This window comes from Schistocerca gregaria, chromosome 2, assembly GCF_023897955.1.
Source record: "Schistocerca gregaria isolate iqSchGreg1 chromosome 2, iqSchGreg1.2, whole genome shotgun sequence".
NCBI lineage: Eukaryota > Metazoa > Arthropoda > Insecta > Orthoptera > Acrididae > Schistocerca > Schistocerca gregaria.
The window spans coordinates 529,068,843-529,088,577 of record NC_064921.1 but is presented as its reverse complement, the minus strand read 5'-3'; the positions used below and the strand labels follow the sequence as shown (position 1 = coordinate 529,088,577).

The 19,735-nt window shown below is 43.9% G+C and overlaps 1 protein-coding gene across 1 annotated transcript in view; it reads right to left on the bottom strand.

The window, feature by feature from the left end:
- Positions 1 to 19,735, bottom strand: part of LOC126335869 (G-protein coupled receptor GRL101-like) — a 697,223-nt gene that overhangs the window by 129,454 nt on the left and 548,034 nt on the right. Inside the window, exons 12-13 of the mRNA XM_049999341.1 lie at positions 17,648 to 17,767; positions 8,273 to 8,407 (exon numbers count right to left, since the gene is read on the bottom strand). Of these exons, the coding sequence (XP_049855298.1) occupies positions 8,273 to 8,407; positions 17,648 to 17,767 (255 nt within the window). The remainder of the gene's footprint in view (positions 1 to 8,272; positions 8,408 to 17,647; positions 17,768 to 19,735) is intronic.

The following is a 19,735-nucleotide window of genomic DNA, read 5'->3' as shown; positions in this document are numbered from 1 at the left end:
ATAAAATAAAACGTACCTACGTAATTGCAGTCCAGTGGCAATGATATAAAATTCATGTATGGGACTCATACACTAAATAGGTCGCACACAATTTAACTGTGAAAACAGATGCCGACATCATGACAGAAACTAATTATATCAGATATCTGGAAAAATTCAAGCGTCGTAAGGAGCAAGACAAGATATGGAACGAGGATACAACTGCTTCCCGCATCTCTTTTACGTAGTCAACCATGCGACATTTGTCAACATAAGCCTTATGTGGTCTTCTTGTTAAGAGGCGTCCTTGTGAATATAAAATAATGATCGAAGATATCCTAATAAATTTGTAAACGTACGTAAAAGTTATGATGAAGTAAGTGGATACAAAAGAAGTCGTAGTGATCATCTCTGCAGTGCATCAGCGAGCGAGGTTCGTCTGAAAGCATGGGGTTATAGACCTGCGAGTACGGGAGGTACCCAGACAAGCTGTTAAGGTAAACACTTCAACGATGTTGATGATGATGATGATGCGTACGCTATTCATACACTGACGGAAGAAATTACAACAGGAAAAAGTAATTAATGTAGAGAAATGACATTTCGGGAATGCATTTGTCTAGGTAACATATTTAAGTGCATAACATCAGGTTGTAAAAACTACGAGAGCAGCCACTGCAAATGTAAAATGCAGCTACATTAGTAACCGGTGTAGCTTGCACAATTTTAAATGCATGGATGCAAAAATACATGTGCTGCCGGATGTCAGTTTGTGGGACGGAGTTCCATGCCAGTGGCACTTAGTCGGTGAATACACGGACGGTTAATGCTGTTTATGGGTAACGCTTGAATTGTTGTCCGATGATATCCCATTTGTGCTGAATTGGCGACAGATCTGGTGATCGAGCAGGCCAAGGCAACATGTCGACATACTGGAGAATAAGTTGGGCTGCAACAGCTGTGTGTTCATGAAAGGCAGCACAACCGACTGACGTACAAATCTGCAGTCCGGGTGCGTGCGTGGGATAAGCACAAGGACGTTTCTGCTGTCATACGGAATCGCACTCCACACGTAGGCCCAGTGTGTGTAGTACCCAGACAGGTTGGCTGCATGCCCTCAACTGGTTTCTTGTGGCTAATGCACGGCCGTATATGGCTCCGAGGCAGGTCCAGCTTTCATCAAAAAACGCAGTAAACCTCCATCCTGCGCTCCAATGAGCTCTCGTTTGACACCAATAAAGTTGCAAGTGGTGGTGGTTTGTGGCCAGTGGAATGCACACGAAGGGCGTCTGGCTCGCATCTGTCCTTGAAGTAATCGATTTTCAAGAGTTCGATTGTCACTGTGGTGCCAAATGCTGCTCAAAATCCTGCAGCAAATCCACCACTATGCGCCCTAACCACACGCCTAACACAATGGTCTTATCTCTCTGTGGTGCCACGTGGCCATCTGGAGCCCGATCTTCTTCGAATATTCACGTGACCACCACTGCCACAAATCGTGTTAAGTGCACTACTGGCCATTGAAATTGATACACCAAGAAGAAATGCAGATGATAAGCGTGTATTCATTGGACAAATATATTATACTAGAACTGACATGTGATTACATTTTCACGCAATTTTGGTGCATAGATCCTGAGAAATCAGTATCCAGGAACATTTGGTATTCCTGTACCTCCTCGAACAATGGCTACGGTAAACCACCCGTTGCCATGACCAAATGAATCATTAATATCTAAACTGAAATTAAGTTTGCAACTGACGAAAACAGCAGGACCGTCCAGCAGGGCTTGGGCTGCGACAGACTTAATTGGAATACGATTCTTCTTGTCTCCAGCTGTTGTAGCGAATTCGATGTTCTCGATGGTCTTGTAGACTGTCTGTTTCGAACGACGGCGATATCTTCTGTACGGCAGCAGGCAGAAATATTCTAAGTCCGACGCAAGGTCACGCGCGTTCGGACTAGTATATAAGCGAGCGAGCGCCGCTCGGCGTCTATGTCGCGGTGTTGCTGCTGCACAGGCAACTGCATTGAACGCTGCCAACATGCCGTACAGAAGATATCGCCGTCGTTCGAAACAGACAGTCTACAAGACCATCGAGAACATCGAATTCGCTACAACAACTGCAGACAAGAAGAATCGTATTCCAGTTAAGTCTGTCGCAGCCCAAGCCCTGCTGCACGGTCCTGCTGTTTACACGTCTCGCTCACCTCTTGTTCGCATTGTCGGCACTTTGAAGAGTGGATATTACATTTCAGATGGGTTACGACACGTGGCTATATCCTTCATTCGATCCCTCCGAAACCCTACATTTCAGCAGGATAATGCACGACCGCTTGGTGCAGGTCCTGTGCGGGCCTTTCTGGATACAGAAAATGTTCGACTGCTGCCCTGGTCAGCACATTCTCCAGATCTCTCACTAACTGAAAACGTCTGGTCAATGGTGGCCGAGCAACAGGCTCATCACAATACACCAGTCACTACTCATGATGAACTGTGGTATCGTGTTGAAGCTGCGTGGGCAGCTGTACCTGTACACGCCACCCAACCTCTGTTTGAGTCAATGCACCAGACCATCACACCGGGTGATACGCCAGTATGGCGATGACGAATTCACGCTTCCAATGTGCGTTCACCGCGATGTCGCCAAACGCGGATAAGACCATCATGATGCTGTAAACAGAACCTGGATTTATCCAAAAAATTGACGTTTTGCCATTCGTGCACCTCGGTTCGACGCAGGCGCTCCTGTCTGTGATGCAGCGTCAAGGGTAACGGCAGCCATGGTCTCCGAGCTGATGGTCCATGCTGCTGCAAACGTCGTCGAACTGTTCGTGCAGATGGTTGTTTTCTTGCAAACGTCCCCATCTGTTGACTCAGGGATCGAGACGTGGCTGCACGGTCCGTTACAGCCATGCCGATAAGATGCCTGTCATCTCGACTGCTAGTGATACCAGGCCGTTGGGATCCAGCACGGCGTTCCGTATTAACCTCCTGAACCCACCGATTCCATATTCTGCTGACAGTCATTAGATCTGAACAAACGCGAGAGCACTGTCGCGATACGATAAACCGCAATCACGATAGGCTACAATCCGACCTTCATCAAAGTCGTGATGGCACGCTTTTTTCCTCCTTACACGAGGCATCACAACAACGTTTCACCAAGCAACGGCGGTAAACTGGTGTTTTTGTATGAAATATCGGTAGGAAACTTTCCTCATCTCAGCACGTTGTAGGTGTCACCACCGGCGCCAACCTTGTATGAATGCTCTGAAAAGTTAATCATTTTCATACTACAGCATCTTCTTCCTATCGGTTAAATTTCGCGTTTGTAGCACATCATCTTCATGGTGTAGGAATTGTAAGGGCCAGAAGTGTAGCTACATTCCTGCCATGTCTCTCTGTAGCATCGCACAAGGAACATCCAACTCCTTGTAACCGTATTATACGACCTCGTTCAAACTCAGTGTCGTCTAAAAGCCAGTCTTGACTAACATCACCTCACCATGTCCATCACAAATTTCACTAACGTTCACCACCGCTACGGCGTATATTTAAAGCAAATTTGATTTGCACCCTCATAATGGTGCTACTAACGCCACTATTATGCGACTGGTGCGAATCCGAGTAGACATCATCTTTCAGTCTAGAAACATGCCTACGAACCTTCGTTTATGTTACCTAACTCGTTCTAGGCGATGCGATTTCTTTCTGTCAGTGAATTTCAGCCTCTACAATTTTTTGGGAAGCACAGAGAATGTTCCTAAAATAGCACTGTAATATTCTGTGAGGGTGATTGTTGTACCCGAGGGCAATTATCGTACTGTACTTTCATCTCTCCTTGTAATAAAAATGTAATATACTTTTTTATTCCATTTGGAAATTGTAGCATTCACTTTAAGTACGTTGCAGTCTTTTCTGATGTACGAAGACCATTATGGAAAATTAAGGTTTTCTCAAATGTGAATAACTATTTAAAGTACAACAGGATCCAGTGCCTAGGAAAAATTATTGTATTCTATTTTAAATGTGTTGCAGTCGACAAAAATCTTGCTAATACTGTCTTCAATATTCTACTTCCTACATTATTACTCTACTGCACACCGATAGCCAGCAGGTGGAAACAAATTACGAATAAGTATGATCGAAATCCAGTTACACGTTAAAAACATTTTGAAACTGTAGCTATTAGCAGCTAACACAAATTATCATCTTAGAAACAGGGAAAATGGTGAGACATTAAAGAAACTCAGTTAATTTGCAAATATCAAGTGTTCTGCTTCAGGGTACAACATGCTGAACGACTGACGAAGTGTTGGTTCACCGTCCACAGTTTTAAATTGGTTTTAAAGTAACTAATTTTAATGTATACAGAATCTTGCTCACCATAAAACATTGTAACTGAATAATTGGCAATGTCCTGAAAATCGCATTTGTATCTTACAGACGACTTATGTATGATGAAGGCGTAACACAGGGCGTCTCAAAAGTAACGCTTATCTGACAGGCGAACGCACAAAGTTTTGTTCGTGTGATTTCCAGGTTTCGTGAGTGTAGCATAATGGGAACCGTTCAAGAAAAGCCTCACGTGTAGAATGATTTATTGACGCCATGTCGGATACCTAGGTTCAAAGGAGCACCCAAACTACAATCGCGCATTTCGATACGCCTATGGTACAGGAATATTCTGCAGACAGGAGCGTGGAAGTGAAGCAACATACTGGACGCCTGGAACAAATGTAGCCAACACGGAACAGATACGGTTGGATCTACATCGTTCACCAGGAGCTGCAGATTAGTAGGGCGGCCATGCACCGCGTCCATGGGGAACGTGTACAGATGTTTCCATACCAGTTGCAATTGCTGCACACGCTGAAGCCATACGACAGGCCACAACGTATGCAATTCGCCGTGGACGTTCTCCACCGTTTAGAAGAGGATAGGAATTTTATAATCAATCTAGCATTGTCTAACGAAGCCACGTAGCATGGGTATGGGGCACGCAATCCGAATACTGTGGTGTGGTGTTCTTTAATGGTTTGTGGGACTATTCCTTTTCTCAGAAGTATCATTCAAATCTAACAGTTACCTTGATATCTTCTATCCGTCTGCTTTACCGCAATTGCCTGACCACCAATACAGAGTCGTTTACAAAAATGATGGTGCACCGTCAGACTGGGTTCAGACTGAGCGAAAAGCTCTACACCAGGTGATTCCGGCTCACTAGGATGGCAGATGTGGTCCAATTCGCTGACCTAGGTCACCTGAAATTTTTCTTTCTAATGGGGATACGTCATAGAAAGAGTCTATCAAACGCCTGTCAGCCACATCAGTGATTTAAAGAACCATAAAGCAGCTGCCATCGCCACAGTTGCGTATATGTTGCGCCGAGAGTGGACACAGCTTGAAAACAGACTGGATGCTGTGCTTGCAACCAAAGAGTCGCGTATTGAAATTGTTGAATAGCTTAAAACTTTGTGAGACAGTGTGTCACAGAAGATAAACATTTTGTGAATATCATCATTAGTTCGAATACCGTCACAAATTAAAGTTTTATTGTACGAGTGGTAGTGCTCAGTACTTACCTGCAATTTATTTTTGTAATCTCACAGAGGGGTTTTTGTAGATGCTTTAGGAGATGTTACTTTAATTTTTCCACTTCAATCGTTTGATTGAAATATTCTTGTCTTGTTTATTGGTAACAAATATAAAATATAATTAATAAAAATTAAGTTTTTTAATTATAATTAGCATAAATTCTGTTTACGAGGTTATTTCACCTCTGGACAAGAAAATTGTGAAATTCTTTGTTACGTGTATAAAGATTTCGGTTTCATCTAGGACGTTATATTATCGATAAACGAAACAGACTGAATATAACAATTACACACATTACCTTAATGACGGAAAACATTACGGACGAACAGATATCTTTGACGAAAAAATACAAAGCTAGTATTGTATAGTACTCTGCCTCATCCACTACACTACGAGGACATACTAGAAACCAGCTAAAAGGTAAAGTAACATTTAAAGTAACTTGCCACAGCATATACACTGATAAGCCGAAAAATTATGCTCACCGCCAACCGCGACGTTGGATACCGCTTCGTAGCATTGCGGGGTTCGTGACGCGGGAGCAAAAGTATGTAAGCAGAGACGGGGATCTCCCTAGCGAAGATATGGACTGCAAACGGGGAAATTCATTAAGGTAAGCGACTTTGACAAAGGGCAGATTATTATTACGCAGAGCCTGTCAACATCTCGATAACAGCGAATCTGGTCGAATGTTCACGTATCACTATCGTGAGCATCAAAGGAAAGAGGTAGAAGGACAGTGAAGCTACGACTGGGCACTAAATGGTTAGACTTCAACGATTCTTCACAAAATGTGGCGTTCGGAAGACTGTCTGCTCGATGAAGTAGGATAGATGGTGATCTGTAGCATCTCTGCTGAAAGAGCACAATGCTGGTGCACGCCCAAGTGTTTCAGAGCACACCATTCATCGTACATTGTCGAACATGGAGCTCAACAGCAGACCACCCCTACGTGTTCACGGTTGCAGTGGCCTCAGTACCATTGGAATTCGAGCGTGGATAAACGTGTCGGCTCCGCAGGTCATCTCCACAAACGCCGTCATCGAGGTGAACGACAGCTCGAAACCAGCAGCGCGACACGGAAGCAGGTTGATAAGTGCAGTATTATGCTGCGGGAGACATTCTCCTGCGCTTGCATCGGGCCCGTTGTAATTGAAGACCCGTTGACAGCTGCGAACCACGTGCATCCCTTCGCTTACCGAGCGAGGTGGCGGAGAGGTTAATGCACTAGACTCACATTCGGAAGGACGACGATTCACACCCGCGTTTGGCCATCATGGTTTAGGTTTTCTGTGATTTCCCTAAAACGCTTCAGGGAATTGCCGGAATGGTTACTTTGAAAGGGCACGGTCGAATTCTTTCCCCTTTCTTCCCTAATCAGAGCTTGCACTTCGTCTCTAATGGTCTCGTTGTCGACAGGACGTTAAACGCTACTCTTCTTCTTCTCCTCCTCCTCCTCCCTCTGTGCTTCATGTCTTTCCCGACGGCGATGTCGTCTTTCAACGGTATAATTGTCCGCGTCTCGGAGCGTGTTCCAGTTATATGAGGAGCGTTATAGTGAACTCACGTTGATGCCCGACGACCAGATTCATCTAACGTAAATCCTATGGAACCCATCTGCATCGCTGTCTGTCGCCGTCACCAAGTACGTAAATCAGAGGCCCGCTATTTACGCGAATGACAAGACCTGTGACTAAACACGTAATGCCACGTAACTCCACAAACTTAACAACAAACTGTCGGTTCCCTGATACGCAGAATCAGTCATGTTTACGTTCCAAAGACAAACTAGTGATGAATCAGGTGGACAAAATATTTTGGCCTACCTGTGCGGCATTGTGTATTGTATTAATGTGTATTTTCTGGAGGACCGCTAAGGATGGTCATGTTGTGTTACACTGGTCTAGTAGAAATAAAAATAAACAAGAAACTGTCGCATTGCACCACGGACTTAGCGCCACGTAGTGAATTATTCCAATTTGTACGAACTTTGATCCCTGAAGTAAGTCTGTGCTTACTTGTGATGAAGCATTGTTTGCTAGAAATTATGAATCCATTTGGACACGATTGGACTGACTTACGCTAATGACATTAGCCACTTAGTAAACGATATTTCTTTCTATATTCTAGCTACATTAAATTGGTGAAAATGTAACATGTATTTCTGCTGTTATTAGTTTCGTCTTTGTATTTTTATAGCCTTTGATGATGACGTAATGTCGAAACGTGTAAGGTGTACTGGAATAATGTAATTGTGGTCAAGACGTCTCAGATGTTATATATATATATATATATATATATATATATATATATATATATATATATATATATATATATATTTGATCTAGATTTATTCTATTTATTCTTATAGTGTATTTTGCTTTAAAGGTCATTTAATATAAATAATATATTACAAATAATTAAATATATATAACAGAGAAAAAGAAACCAGCACAAAAATTATAGGGCATGTCTCATGGAAAAGGGGCAAAAATCGACCCTTTACCAATGGTTGATACGAAACCGTATATAAGTGTCCAATAATATGGAACCGATATCAAGACAAATAACGAGTTAGCAGCCCGCAGCTTAGTGCAGAACTTCTGTCAGAGCATTTGAGCTGGGACGCAGGTGGAGAGTACAGCAGAGTGTCTCGGTAGAGGAGCTAGAGACACAGGCAGGCAGCTTACCGCAGTGCAGCAGGTGGGAGCCGTCGGCGCAGCCGCTGCGCTCGTGGCCGGACTTGAAGCAGACGTCGGTGCGGGGCACGCACTGGCCGCTCAGGCAGCGGAACTCGTCGCGGCCGCATTCCCGCCCGCGGCCCACTGTCGACCCAATCACACACACGTCAGCCACACTACCGCCACAGGCAGCCGGGCACTACAACTGCTACCATTACCTCTACTTAGCCATACACAGTGGTTCAATAAATAGTGACAAAGGCTTAGTGGCGTACTCTGTGAAGCACAGAAAGGGATTTAAGAGTTTACACTGGTATCCATGTTCGCAGACGAGAGCTGAGACTGATTATAATACGACAAAACTGAATAGGACGCCAACATAGAATTTTGTAGCCTGGACTAGAGTCGCATTGGTGAGAGGCAGATCGCGTACGAACTCATCATTTCCGTTGCCTACTGATATCGCACGCAATACAGTGGCCTTTCGGAAAGCGTTATCTCGTGGCTACTCAGACGAGAATAGAGCCACATGAATAGGGTTGTCTCTGCTGCATTTAATGTGGAACATGATTCATTCCTGCACCGTACCGTCTGCAAGGGGCGAACCGACACGAAAGAATGAGCAATCATCACTGCCATCGGGCACTCCTCACATTCCCCATCGGACGAAAGAAGAACACAGTATCATTCTCCTTGAGCACTCTTCGTATCCCCCGTAACAATATGAAAATAATTACTTCCGCGAAGAACCATGACCGGAGTGTTTTGGAGCACTCCGAGCGTGCTGCTGGTTGATTCACACCCTAATGCAAAGACCGCGGATGATGGAACGGCTGTAGAAAGCTGTAATGTCAAATGAAAGGGATGATTTTCGAAAGCAGCTGTACTGTTCCATGATAACGTCCGACGGTATACCGTGACAGTTACGTAAGTTCTATCACGGGTTTCCGATGGACTGCACTGGAACAACGTCCTTGCATTTCGGATCTCGCACCAAACAATTTTCATTCCAGATAGTTAATGAATCGTCTGGCCTGGTACCCACTTCAGATTCGATGCTGACATGTATAAGACCATTTTTAAGTTGCTCCAAGATCTGTATCCTGTACCTTAGTAACTTTGTGTATCTTATTTATCTTTGACGTCCTGAATAAACGTTTCCTCTCTGAGGACTCGTTGCCTTATTTTTTTGAGCAACCTTTGGACATAGTTGGAGATACAAAAAATGTTGTGTAACCAATGAAAGTATGATTAATTCAAAGCTTTATTACCTTTTTATTAAAAGGTCATCAGAATGTTGTAATAGGTTACACAGTTCAACAACGAAATTTTTACACGAGGAAAAATATCCAGTCTTTGTACACGGTCCAGTCACATTAATGTAACCACCGCGTATGTTAGACGTCTGTGTGCAATAATCGCTCACAGACGGAAGGTGGAAGCACCAGCAGTGAAGAGTATACAAAGCGTGCTGGGGGTACGCGAAATACAGCGCAGTCATTTTCGTAATGCGGAAACAGTGCGATTATGTCCAGAAAGCCATGATCATTTCCTTTCGGGCCAAGGTTGGAAGCATTTCCGAAACTGCTACCTTTCTAAACGATATCGTGCTGCCGTGGTTAAAGTATACTGTGCATGGAAAAACGGCGCTATGCAAAACTGGCGCCGACCTAATTGTGGTGCACGGCGGTCGGTAGATGACAGTGGCAAATGACGGCTGCAGAGATGCGTACGGGCGAATATACGTCCAACTGCTGTGTAACTGGCCACCCAAATGAAAGGGCTACTAAGTGTCTGTCTCCTTAAAGACTGTTAACCCGACGTTGCTGCATTTGAGCGTCCACAGAAGGCGCCTCTTTCGTGCACCCGTTCTGACTGCAGTTAATCGGCTATCAAGGCTGGAACTTGGACGCTAATAACGCAACTGGACGTTCACTGAGTGGCATCACGTGACTTTTTCAGATTAACCATGTCGCCATCTAGAAGCAAACATCCAGCAACTTTAGTCGGATGGGTCCAGGCCGGAAGAGGGAGCCTTATGGTCTGTAGAATGCTTTCGTGGCATTTCTTGCGTGATCTCGTCATTCTGGAACGCTCAGTGGATCGACTCAAGTATGGATCTATCCTTGGGAACCACGTCTACCCCTATATGTCTTTTGTTTTTCCTCCGCAAGATGACATCTACAGGCAGCATAAAGCAACGAATCACACTGTTCGCAGCGTATGGGCGTGATTCAAAAATAACCAGGAAGAGTTTACCACTCCCACTTCGCCACCAATCTCCCCAAATTTAAACCAAGACTCTGTGGGACCATCTTATTCGGGCAATTCGCGCCGTGGATCCTCAACAGAGAAACTTGGCACAGCTCTCCAGAACCTCACAGACTCACTTCCTGTACGTCGTCCGCTGCAAAATGTGGTTATTCAGTCTTTTGAGCGGTGGTCATATTAATGCGACTGGACAGTGATGATTTTGCCACTCTAAGTGATAGAATGACAAGAATTTTTCAGATCCCGTTTTCGTGTTATACGGAGATTGTTACGTCCTTATCTCTGTTTTTCAGTTCTCGATTTCTTGTTATATCAGGAATGCCACTGAAATCGTCCTTGAATTCTGTGTTTAACGCAGTTATAAGATAAACATAATCGAAACTGAGTCGACGACCTTGACCTCATCTTCACATATACCGATCGGTGAACACGTGCTACACGTGATATTATACCAGTCTTTTGTCTATAGCTAACAATGAGATTGACGGCCGTCAGGAGCGCTCCATTGTGTATTTGAATTTTACAACAGTTTCTGAGTTATAGCGTGAAATCAAAACTGTTGTTATTCCCTGGAGATGCATTTATAACCCCAAAAATAGATCACTCTGTGCCATTTTTCATTGGTCATAAATTTCAGTGTTAAATGCCATTAAATTTCTATATGACAAAAATAATGTTATACATGGATTCAGAAACCCTTAAATTGTATAAATCCATTTACATATTCGTGACATTATTAAAATTTTTGAATAGAATACGAAAAACTTCTGTATCAACATTTCAGTGCAAATATAGACACCCTGTATCTAAAAGAACTAGAGCCATCCTAGAGAAATGGAGCAATATTTGTGATTAGTGCATCGAATTAACCCCAAAATACAGTCAAAATTTTTATAAGAATATGGATGTCGCGCAGTTCTGCGCTTGTTAAACTATGGCCCGATGTAATATGTCAAGAAGATGAAAGTCTTAATAACTTTCAAACCTGATCTAATCTATATTTTCAAGTGTCATCTTCAGCTTCAACACACTCAAACACAAATAAATCAGCTTTTCTGGCTTTGTAAAAAAACTAAAGTCTCCAATTTGTTGTCTAATGTTGTGTGTAATGAAAGGTTACGCTTCTCGCGTCTATAAGATTCAGAATGCGGTAGGTAACAGCGGTGTCGCTGATGTTACAACTATCGATTAACGAAAGTTATTTAAGTACTATCGAAACTGGTGAATGCATGGTTTGGAGGCTTCCTACGACATAGAACTCAGCATTTACTTCTTGAAGTAAAGAAATTATTAGATGTGAAATGCCGAGAGAGTTTTATAGGGACCGTTATTCCTAGTGATGAAAACAGATCATTTTGCATCACCTATACATCAACGAACACGCATCTGTTGCACTGTAGCACACTTTGGTTCTCCTTGGCTCATATTGCCGACATTGTGGTCGAGACATTACTGCCTGACACCCATCGACATCGGCAGTCCTGAGGTGAGGAGGACACCTGCGGCATTGAGCAAAGCAAACATAAAGTGGTCCCATGCACGCTCAGCAAGGTTGAATGTCAGCATAAGCCGCTGTTAATTTCAGTCGGTAGCTTCCCATCTACTGGAAGAAGGTGTTCACGAGATGTGCGGGTAGCTTTCTAACCTGAACTCATCGCCAAAACGATGACTATCGAACTACATAACAGGTTGAAGGACGCTACACAACCCCAAATTGCTCCCCATAGTGATCAGAGGCGTCTGACATCTATATGGGATACAGGCACAGTTCAAACTGTATACATACACAACTCCCTGCTGAACCCGTCGCACTTAGTGGCTACGGCGTGCATTGATACCTGGCCACCTTAGTAGCGTTAGACAACGATCATCAAGCGTCAAACGAATCCTGCACTCGTCAGCGAAGAGAAACCGGCTTTTTTGACCCAGATGTCCCGTTTTGTCCGTCCTTTAGCGCCACAGTGTAGATTTTGTTTCTACCATTGCATCTCGAGTCAAACGTTTTGGTGTCTAGGAGCCACAGTTAGCAGAAAGCAATCATGATCTGGTGTTACGGACCCGGAATGATCACTACAAGACAGATCTTCAGTGTTGTTTCTCTGATGATAAGAGCTGAATGATCGAATGGAGTCGCTGTGATGTATGGCAGTTCAGCGGGCAACAACCCTTCTTGGCGTCAAGTGATTATATGTCTGCAATTTCAACTTGAAATGACTTCAAGCCGCGTCAACAGACAGAAACGTGTACACAAATCGCATTGTCCCTTCCGCTATCAGAGAAATAATAGTGATTCTCAACAGTGAGAAGAATGCAGAGGAGAAAGGTTTCCACCCATAAGTACACACCATACCCAGGGCCTTCGCCTGCGCCCGTCGCTACCCGCATCACAGACACGGCCGACACTTTGCCCGGGTGCCAGACTGCAGGTGAAGCTACTGTGGCACACCTAGATGTCAACAGTACCGCAAGTGCGAAGTACACATCACAAAAATCTTGGTTGTGTTCAGAGCATGCCCGTCTATTTAGAAGCAGAACTTTAACCGCCATCACGGAAATCTGTGCCACTAGTTTCGCTGGGAGAGGTGCCAACCTCAAGACCACAGGTGCACGCATCTCGGACAACAATACCAGAGATGGGAGCACTACTTTGTCTCCGCCAATCACCCGTTCTCCAGGCATCAAGCAGATCTCACTCTGTCAGACGAGCATTAAGGGAAGCACCCAGCCCCATTCGCCCAGTTCATTTCGCTGAGCCCAAGTTCCAATGCAGAACGGCCTCTTGCCTGCAGAGTACGTGTTTGCAGCAGTAGCCCAATCTCGATGATACCACACTGCAACCACTAGGAGCACCCAGACATCGGTCAATGAACTCTGCGTCTTCCGGCTCGGCCTCCAATGCGGGAGGTGCTCCGAGGTTGGTACTCCTGGTAGACTGTTAACTGAGCCCTGTGATCACCATCAGTATAGACCAAACGAACTTTGACTTCCCATGATTAAGGGCGTAATAGGGCTTAGGATTTATTATCTCGTTCATAATTAGTTCAATGACTCTGATCTCCTTGATCCTATCTGCGCAACGCACCAGCCTTCATGTGTTTGAGTACAGGCATAGACTAGTTATTGGTATATCAATCATTTGTTCATGACGAACTTCATCTGTACTGAATTAGCCAAGAAGGACAGTTTAATTGAGTTTCGCTTACTTGTGTTGAACTGGCAGATAAATGTAAATTGCATACCACCTGGGACACTTAGGGTACAATGACTGAGATGAGATGCTTGTGTTACTCGAATTTCTTGATGTTACTCGAATTTCTTGCCCACTGCACGTAACTTTGGTTCAAATTAGGATACTTAAACGGTATTAATGTTGGGCCAGTCATACATTACAATCTAGCACTAGGATCATTATCATGACGTGAACTATTCCTGTTCTTCTCAAATTCTATTCCTTTAAAGACGTGTAGACAGATACCATTAATATATGATTTCGTGGATGAGAACTTTGTACAGAAGAGTGTATTTTCTTCAGGGTATGTCCTAAGATACATAATTACATGTAATCCGGAACTGAAAAGAAGACAACCTTATAAAACTAAGGATTGACGCAATTATTGAAATTTAAGGAACATAGATAATTATTAATGCAGCGTACATAATTAAGCTGGAGGGCTCATTGCTCCGCAAGACTGGCGATCAGTCGCTGCACAACGGATGCCAAGGAAACTTATCTTGCAGCGTGTCTCCAGCGTGATTTAGCAACATTGAACAACGGATAAGAAAGACTGATGCGAAACTGGGATCAATTGAACGTATTGTACGGAAAGGTAATTTAGTCACGAAGGATGTGGTTTGCAAAATCCGGGATTCATCTTAAGCAAGTTGGAGAAACAACTCAAATGTTGAGTATTGCTCGTTTCGATTTATTGCAAGCGACAGGGATGGTATTAGGAATAGCAGCCTTATTATTCACGGGTTCGTTTATTGAGATGGAGAGTGTCACGGTGATGTTCACCAGGCTCCAGTAACAGACGCTACGAGAGAGGTGTTGTGCATCACTGACAGATCTGACATTAAGATTCTCGGAGCCTGCATTCGAACAACATACATATGCTTCAACGTATAGAGTTTGTAAGCTATTATTTTTTACTGTACCAATATGGTGTAGGAGGAATCGAGACGAAGTGTTTGATGCAATACACTTGTGGTCTATCAAACCTGGAAGTAACATCAAACTGCCATAAGAGGTCGCCTAAGCTACAACGTAATCTCGCCGTGCAACATTTTCAAGACACTCTCGCTCTCTTACGCGATGTGCATAATCGGCCACTTCGTTAACGTATTATTTTACCATGAGGGTAACGAAAAAAAGAAAACAAACTTATATGAAGGTTGAAAATTGGATCTTAACTTAACTTTTGCAATAATATTGATTTGCTAGAAACAATAACAGACAAACAAATAGGCTTATATGTTCATTATATGCCTAAAACTCGTTATACATAAAAGCCAGTTTTACATTATTTAAGTGCAAGAACAAGGGCGTTGTAACATTAGAGTGTCGGTTATAGCCCAAATGTTCAGTGACTGTTGTAGGCCCGTTTGAGGCGGTATCCTGTAATATTTATGGCTTAGTCAGCCATCATATTAGGCTCCAAGAAGCTGTACGCAGAGTAGTGGATGTGCAAGAAGTATGCAGATGACGAAATGGGTGTGAAGTACCTGCGACAGATGTTACATTCGGTACCATTCCCGTGAGAGAGACCGCCTACATTATGCTACTGCTCTATGATTGGCTGCTGTGTCCGGAGCAATGGCGCCAAAACGTTAGAGTATAGTTATTATTATAAGTTAAACTACTCATTGGAATTACTTCACTTTTTAATATAAATATCTCTCAACAGCTGACTATCAGTCAGTCACTTTAGAAGTATTAAAAACAATTTAAATCAAAAACAAAAGACTGACGAAATTGGAGACGAAGCACTTCGGAAGCGTTCGGGTCACACCTTTTCTGGTATGGCGCGCGAAGTGTTTGGGACTGTTCGTCACTCTGTATTAGGCAGTCGAGAAGAACAGACATGTTGTCTGTCGCAGAATGTGTTCGCCAGTATTCAGTATTAAAAGATTCACCCCGGTAGTCATGAGGTACAAACACGTGCCACAAATAGTTTAAAGATAAATTTTCGTTAATATTGTGTTTGAACATGTACTTTGCTGTATCAGAAGGTGCTATATTAAGATTATGTAGTCTTCTCTTGTGGCTATATTAAAATATGCCAGGGGCATCCCCTTTCAGCCTCAAGATACAGAACCTACGACCTGCGTGCTGTTTTCTGCGCTGGGGACACCAACTTGAAGACAGCAGGTTAGTGAACGATAACAGGACCTTCGTATTCCGCACAGTGCAGTGCAAACAACTAGGCGCCTCACGTGTACTGCTTGCACAGAGCAAATGTGCTCTGTGACACGTCATCTGCAGTAATGCACAGGAGGTAAAGGAGGATGATCGTTATTAACACCAACAATCAATTCATTCTTCCTTTCTTGCCGTAATCCGACCTGCGAGAATACAGATTTACTATATCAAATTGTTCATCTCGACCTCTCCTACACCTCTGTGGTACGTTGTAAACACTTATCGTTTAGACGCTGCACGTCACTAAATGACAAGGTCGATTAAATAAGGGAAACGCAAAAGCTTACTGACACTTGTGCTTCGTGCCCTACATCCAATTTTCATATTTTTAAAATTGTACTTTTCTTTTAAATTACCTAGTAGAGGGCCTTCCTATAACGTTACCAACTCATCTGTCACTATCATTTAACACCTTAAGCTGGATCATTGTGATTCTGTTAAGTTCCACTAAATGCCTTCATTAAACATTTAAACCGTAGATCAGTTTTATATGAGGCAAAAATATCATTCACAATTTTAAAAGTTTTTCAAAACTAAGTTTAATTAAAATAAAGCATATAATGAGCAGATGTCAGTGTATAATAGATTGTGTGGTGTGGGAAGAGCGCAATAAAACAAGAATGAAGAAATATAATGAGCAGTCAAATGAAAACGAGAAACGTGAAGAAAAGTAAGTAAACTGTTTCTTATTTCAAGGGTAATCGCAATAACTGTTAATAAGTTTATGCCACTGTGAGGTAAGGTGGTCAATGCCTTCATCGAATAGTGTTTGCGGTTGCCTATGAAACCATATTTGTATCGATGCGTCTACCTCTTCGTTCGAAGCAAACTGACGGACACGAATAACTTTGTACCAAAAGTACGCAGATCGCATTGGGTTGGATAGGAACGGTACGAATGAGGTGTAAGGGTTTCCCAGCGAAACTTTGCAGCGTACTCGACACAATCTTGACAACATAAGGGAAGGCGGACAATCAAAATGGTTCAAATGGCTCTGAGCACTATGGGACTTAACATCTATGGTCATCAGTCCCCTAGAACTACTTAAACCTAACTAACCTAAGGACATCACACAACACCCAGCCATCACGAGGCAGAGAAAAACCCCTGACCCCGCCGGGATTCGAACCCGGGAACTCGGGCGTGGGAAGCGAGAACGCTACCGCACGACCACGATATGCTGTCGATTTGCTTCAGATGAAAAGGTGCGTCCTTAGTTATAATCACTGTGCCATAGACAACCGCAAACATTTTGCCATAAACGCACTGACCGTCTTCTCTCACAGTCAGAAAAGTGTATTAACTGTTATGACAAGTACCTTTAAAATAACCAACATTATACTTACATTTTCCCACCCGTCTCCTTTTCATTGGACTGCCTCTCATAGTAACATTTGAAAAAATAAAGAAACACAACAAAGCCAATGCAACAGCTACATCTAGAAATGTAGTCTCATTAAAACATTTATTACAGCACCGTTAACTTCTCCGTAGATTAAAAAATACCTTGTCCACAGACAGTTTTACGGAATGTTTGTTGTCACAGTTAAGGTCTGAAAACACAATGGTGACCGCAGAGTTACAGCTAGAAACCTGACTGTAGGCACGAGGAGGCCAGAGGGCAGCAGTACTATGGCGCGAGAGCAGGTGTCACTGAGGTGGCGCGGAGCAGGTCGGGTCGGGGGATCACGCACCGCAGCTGAGCTCGTCCGAGCCGTCCGGGCAGTCGAGGTAGAAGTCGCACCACCAGGCCCGCGGCACGCACTGCCCGCTGCCCGCGCACTTGAGCTGGCCCGGCGGGCACGGCGCCTCCTCTGCCAACACGGGAGAGCGCGCAAGGAGCCGGCCGCCTCGTGCTAGCACACACTCTAAAACACAGCAGGCGCACTATGCGTGCTACAGAACTAAGTAAGCACCAAAAGCACTGCCTGATCAGGAGGCACAATTCACCACTAGACGCCCCAGAGGCAGACCCGTTAATCTAAAAGAGGGAGAGAATCACCTAGTTGTCAGCAGAGACGAAGTAACAGCGAAATGCGGTGTTCCGCAGAGCCCACTAACCTTGAATGTAGACCAGTCATTGGATTACACCCGAGCACAAATCCAGCAGGCACGTTTAGACCCTTCTAAACCTGCCCGGCTCGAGAGTTGACGTTGTGACTGTGAAGTGGAAACGCTAAGGGACCACCACAGTTGAACCAAGACCAGGCTGACAGAACATAGTGACGGACAGGATCCGTGGAACTTTGTGGAAGTTTCCAGAATGAGATTTGCACTCGGCAGTGGATTGTGCGCTGATACGAAACTTCGTGGCAGATCAAAACTGTGTGCCGGACCGAGACTCGAACTCTGGACCTTTGCCTTTTGCTGGCAAGTGCTCTACCATCTGAGCCACCCAAGCACGACTCACGCCCCGTCCTCACAGCTTTACTTCCACCAGTACCTCGTCTCCTACTTTCCCAAATTCACAGAAGTTCTCCTGCGAACCTTCTGGAGATAGGTTGAGAAAAATCGCATGAAATCAGCTGGTGCGTCCCAAAGTGCTTCTAGCAAATCCTGATAGAACAATAACTGTGCGTGGGCAGTTAAAAAGAATGGCTACAGTGATCTTAACCCACCCATTTCCGTAGTCAATCCCAAGTAAAATGGTATAAAGAATGACAGCAATTGACAGTAGGCGACGAGTGACTTGGAGAGTTGAATAATACCAAATCCGATGTAGCAGTTCGGGTTTGCCGAATACCCCTTGAACTTTACCTGCCGTCTAGTGTACCACCAAAGGTGAAGTACAGAGGATGGGGTGGTATGGTATGCGGGTATTCCTCACGGTTATGGTGTCTCCCCCTTACATCGCTTAGGAAAACACAAAATGCGGGAGGATATGAAAACATTTTACAGCATTATGAACTGTGTACAGCAGAGGTACAGTTCAGAGTCTATGACTGTATCAGTCTATGCTGTCAATGTGAGACTATGATTTCTGGACAGTAACATTCCTGAAATGCACTGGTCTGCACAGGGCCCTGACCTAGTCCTATGGAACACTTTTGGGATAACCTATAAGGTAGACTTCCTTCCACGCCCCAGCATCCTACACCATTACCTGCTTTAGTTTCGGCTTTTAAGGAATGATAACCATTCGTTGACAGGCATTGAGACCTCACTGAAAGTGTCCCCAACACGCTTAAAGTCGCCATAAAGCCAAATGGGTGGACAAATCCTCTATTAATGCCACCAATAGGTGCCCAGATATTTTTGATCAGACAGTGTTCCCCATCCACAACCAAAATAGAGTAATATCCAGTAACGGTATGACCCATTCCGTAACTGTGAGCGAGGCTTCTTTTGGAATTATGTTTCCTTCTAATATGTTGCAACCAGCTGTGCATTGAGATATTGGAAGTTCACTGTACCAAAGTAAGAACTTTATAGTCGAGGCGGCAGAGAGGTCACTAGAGATACGGAACAAGCTCAGATAGGAAAAGATCGGACCAAGAAATTGATCATATCCACTCCAAAGTAAAGGATGCGGCATTTACTTTAAATGATTTCCGCAAACCGTGGATAACCCACAGCTCGATCGTCCGACATCGATTTCAATTTCTGTTCTTCTTTATTGCGCCCCCATGCTATCCCACGACCTCACTTCCATCGCTGCACGAGTCCGGACCCGACTCATAGCACCAAGCATCAACTTCCTACATGAAAAGCAAAAATAATTGTATTTCGATCATACGTGTTAATAAAATCCCCAGCAGTTATTACCCACATTGCATTCATAC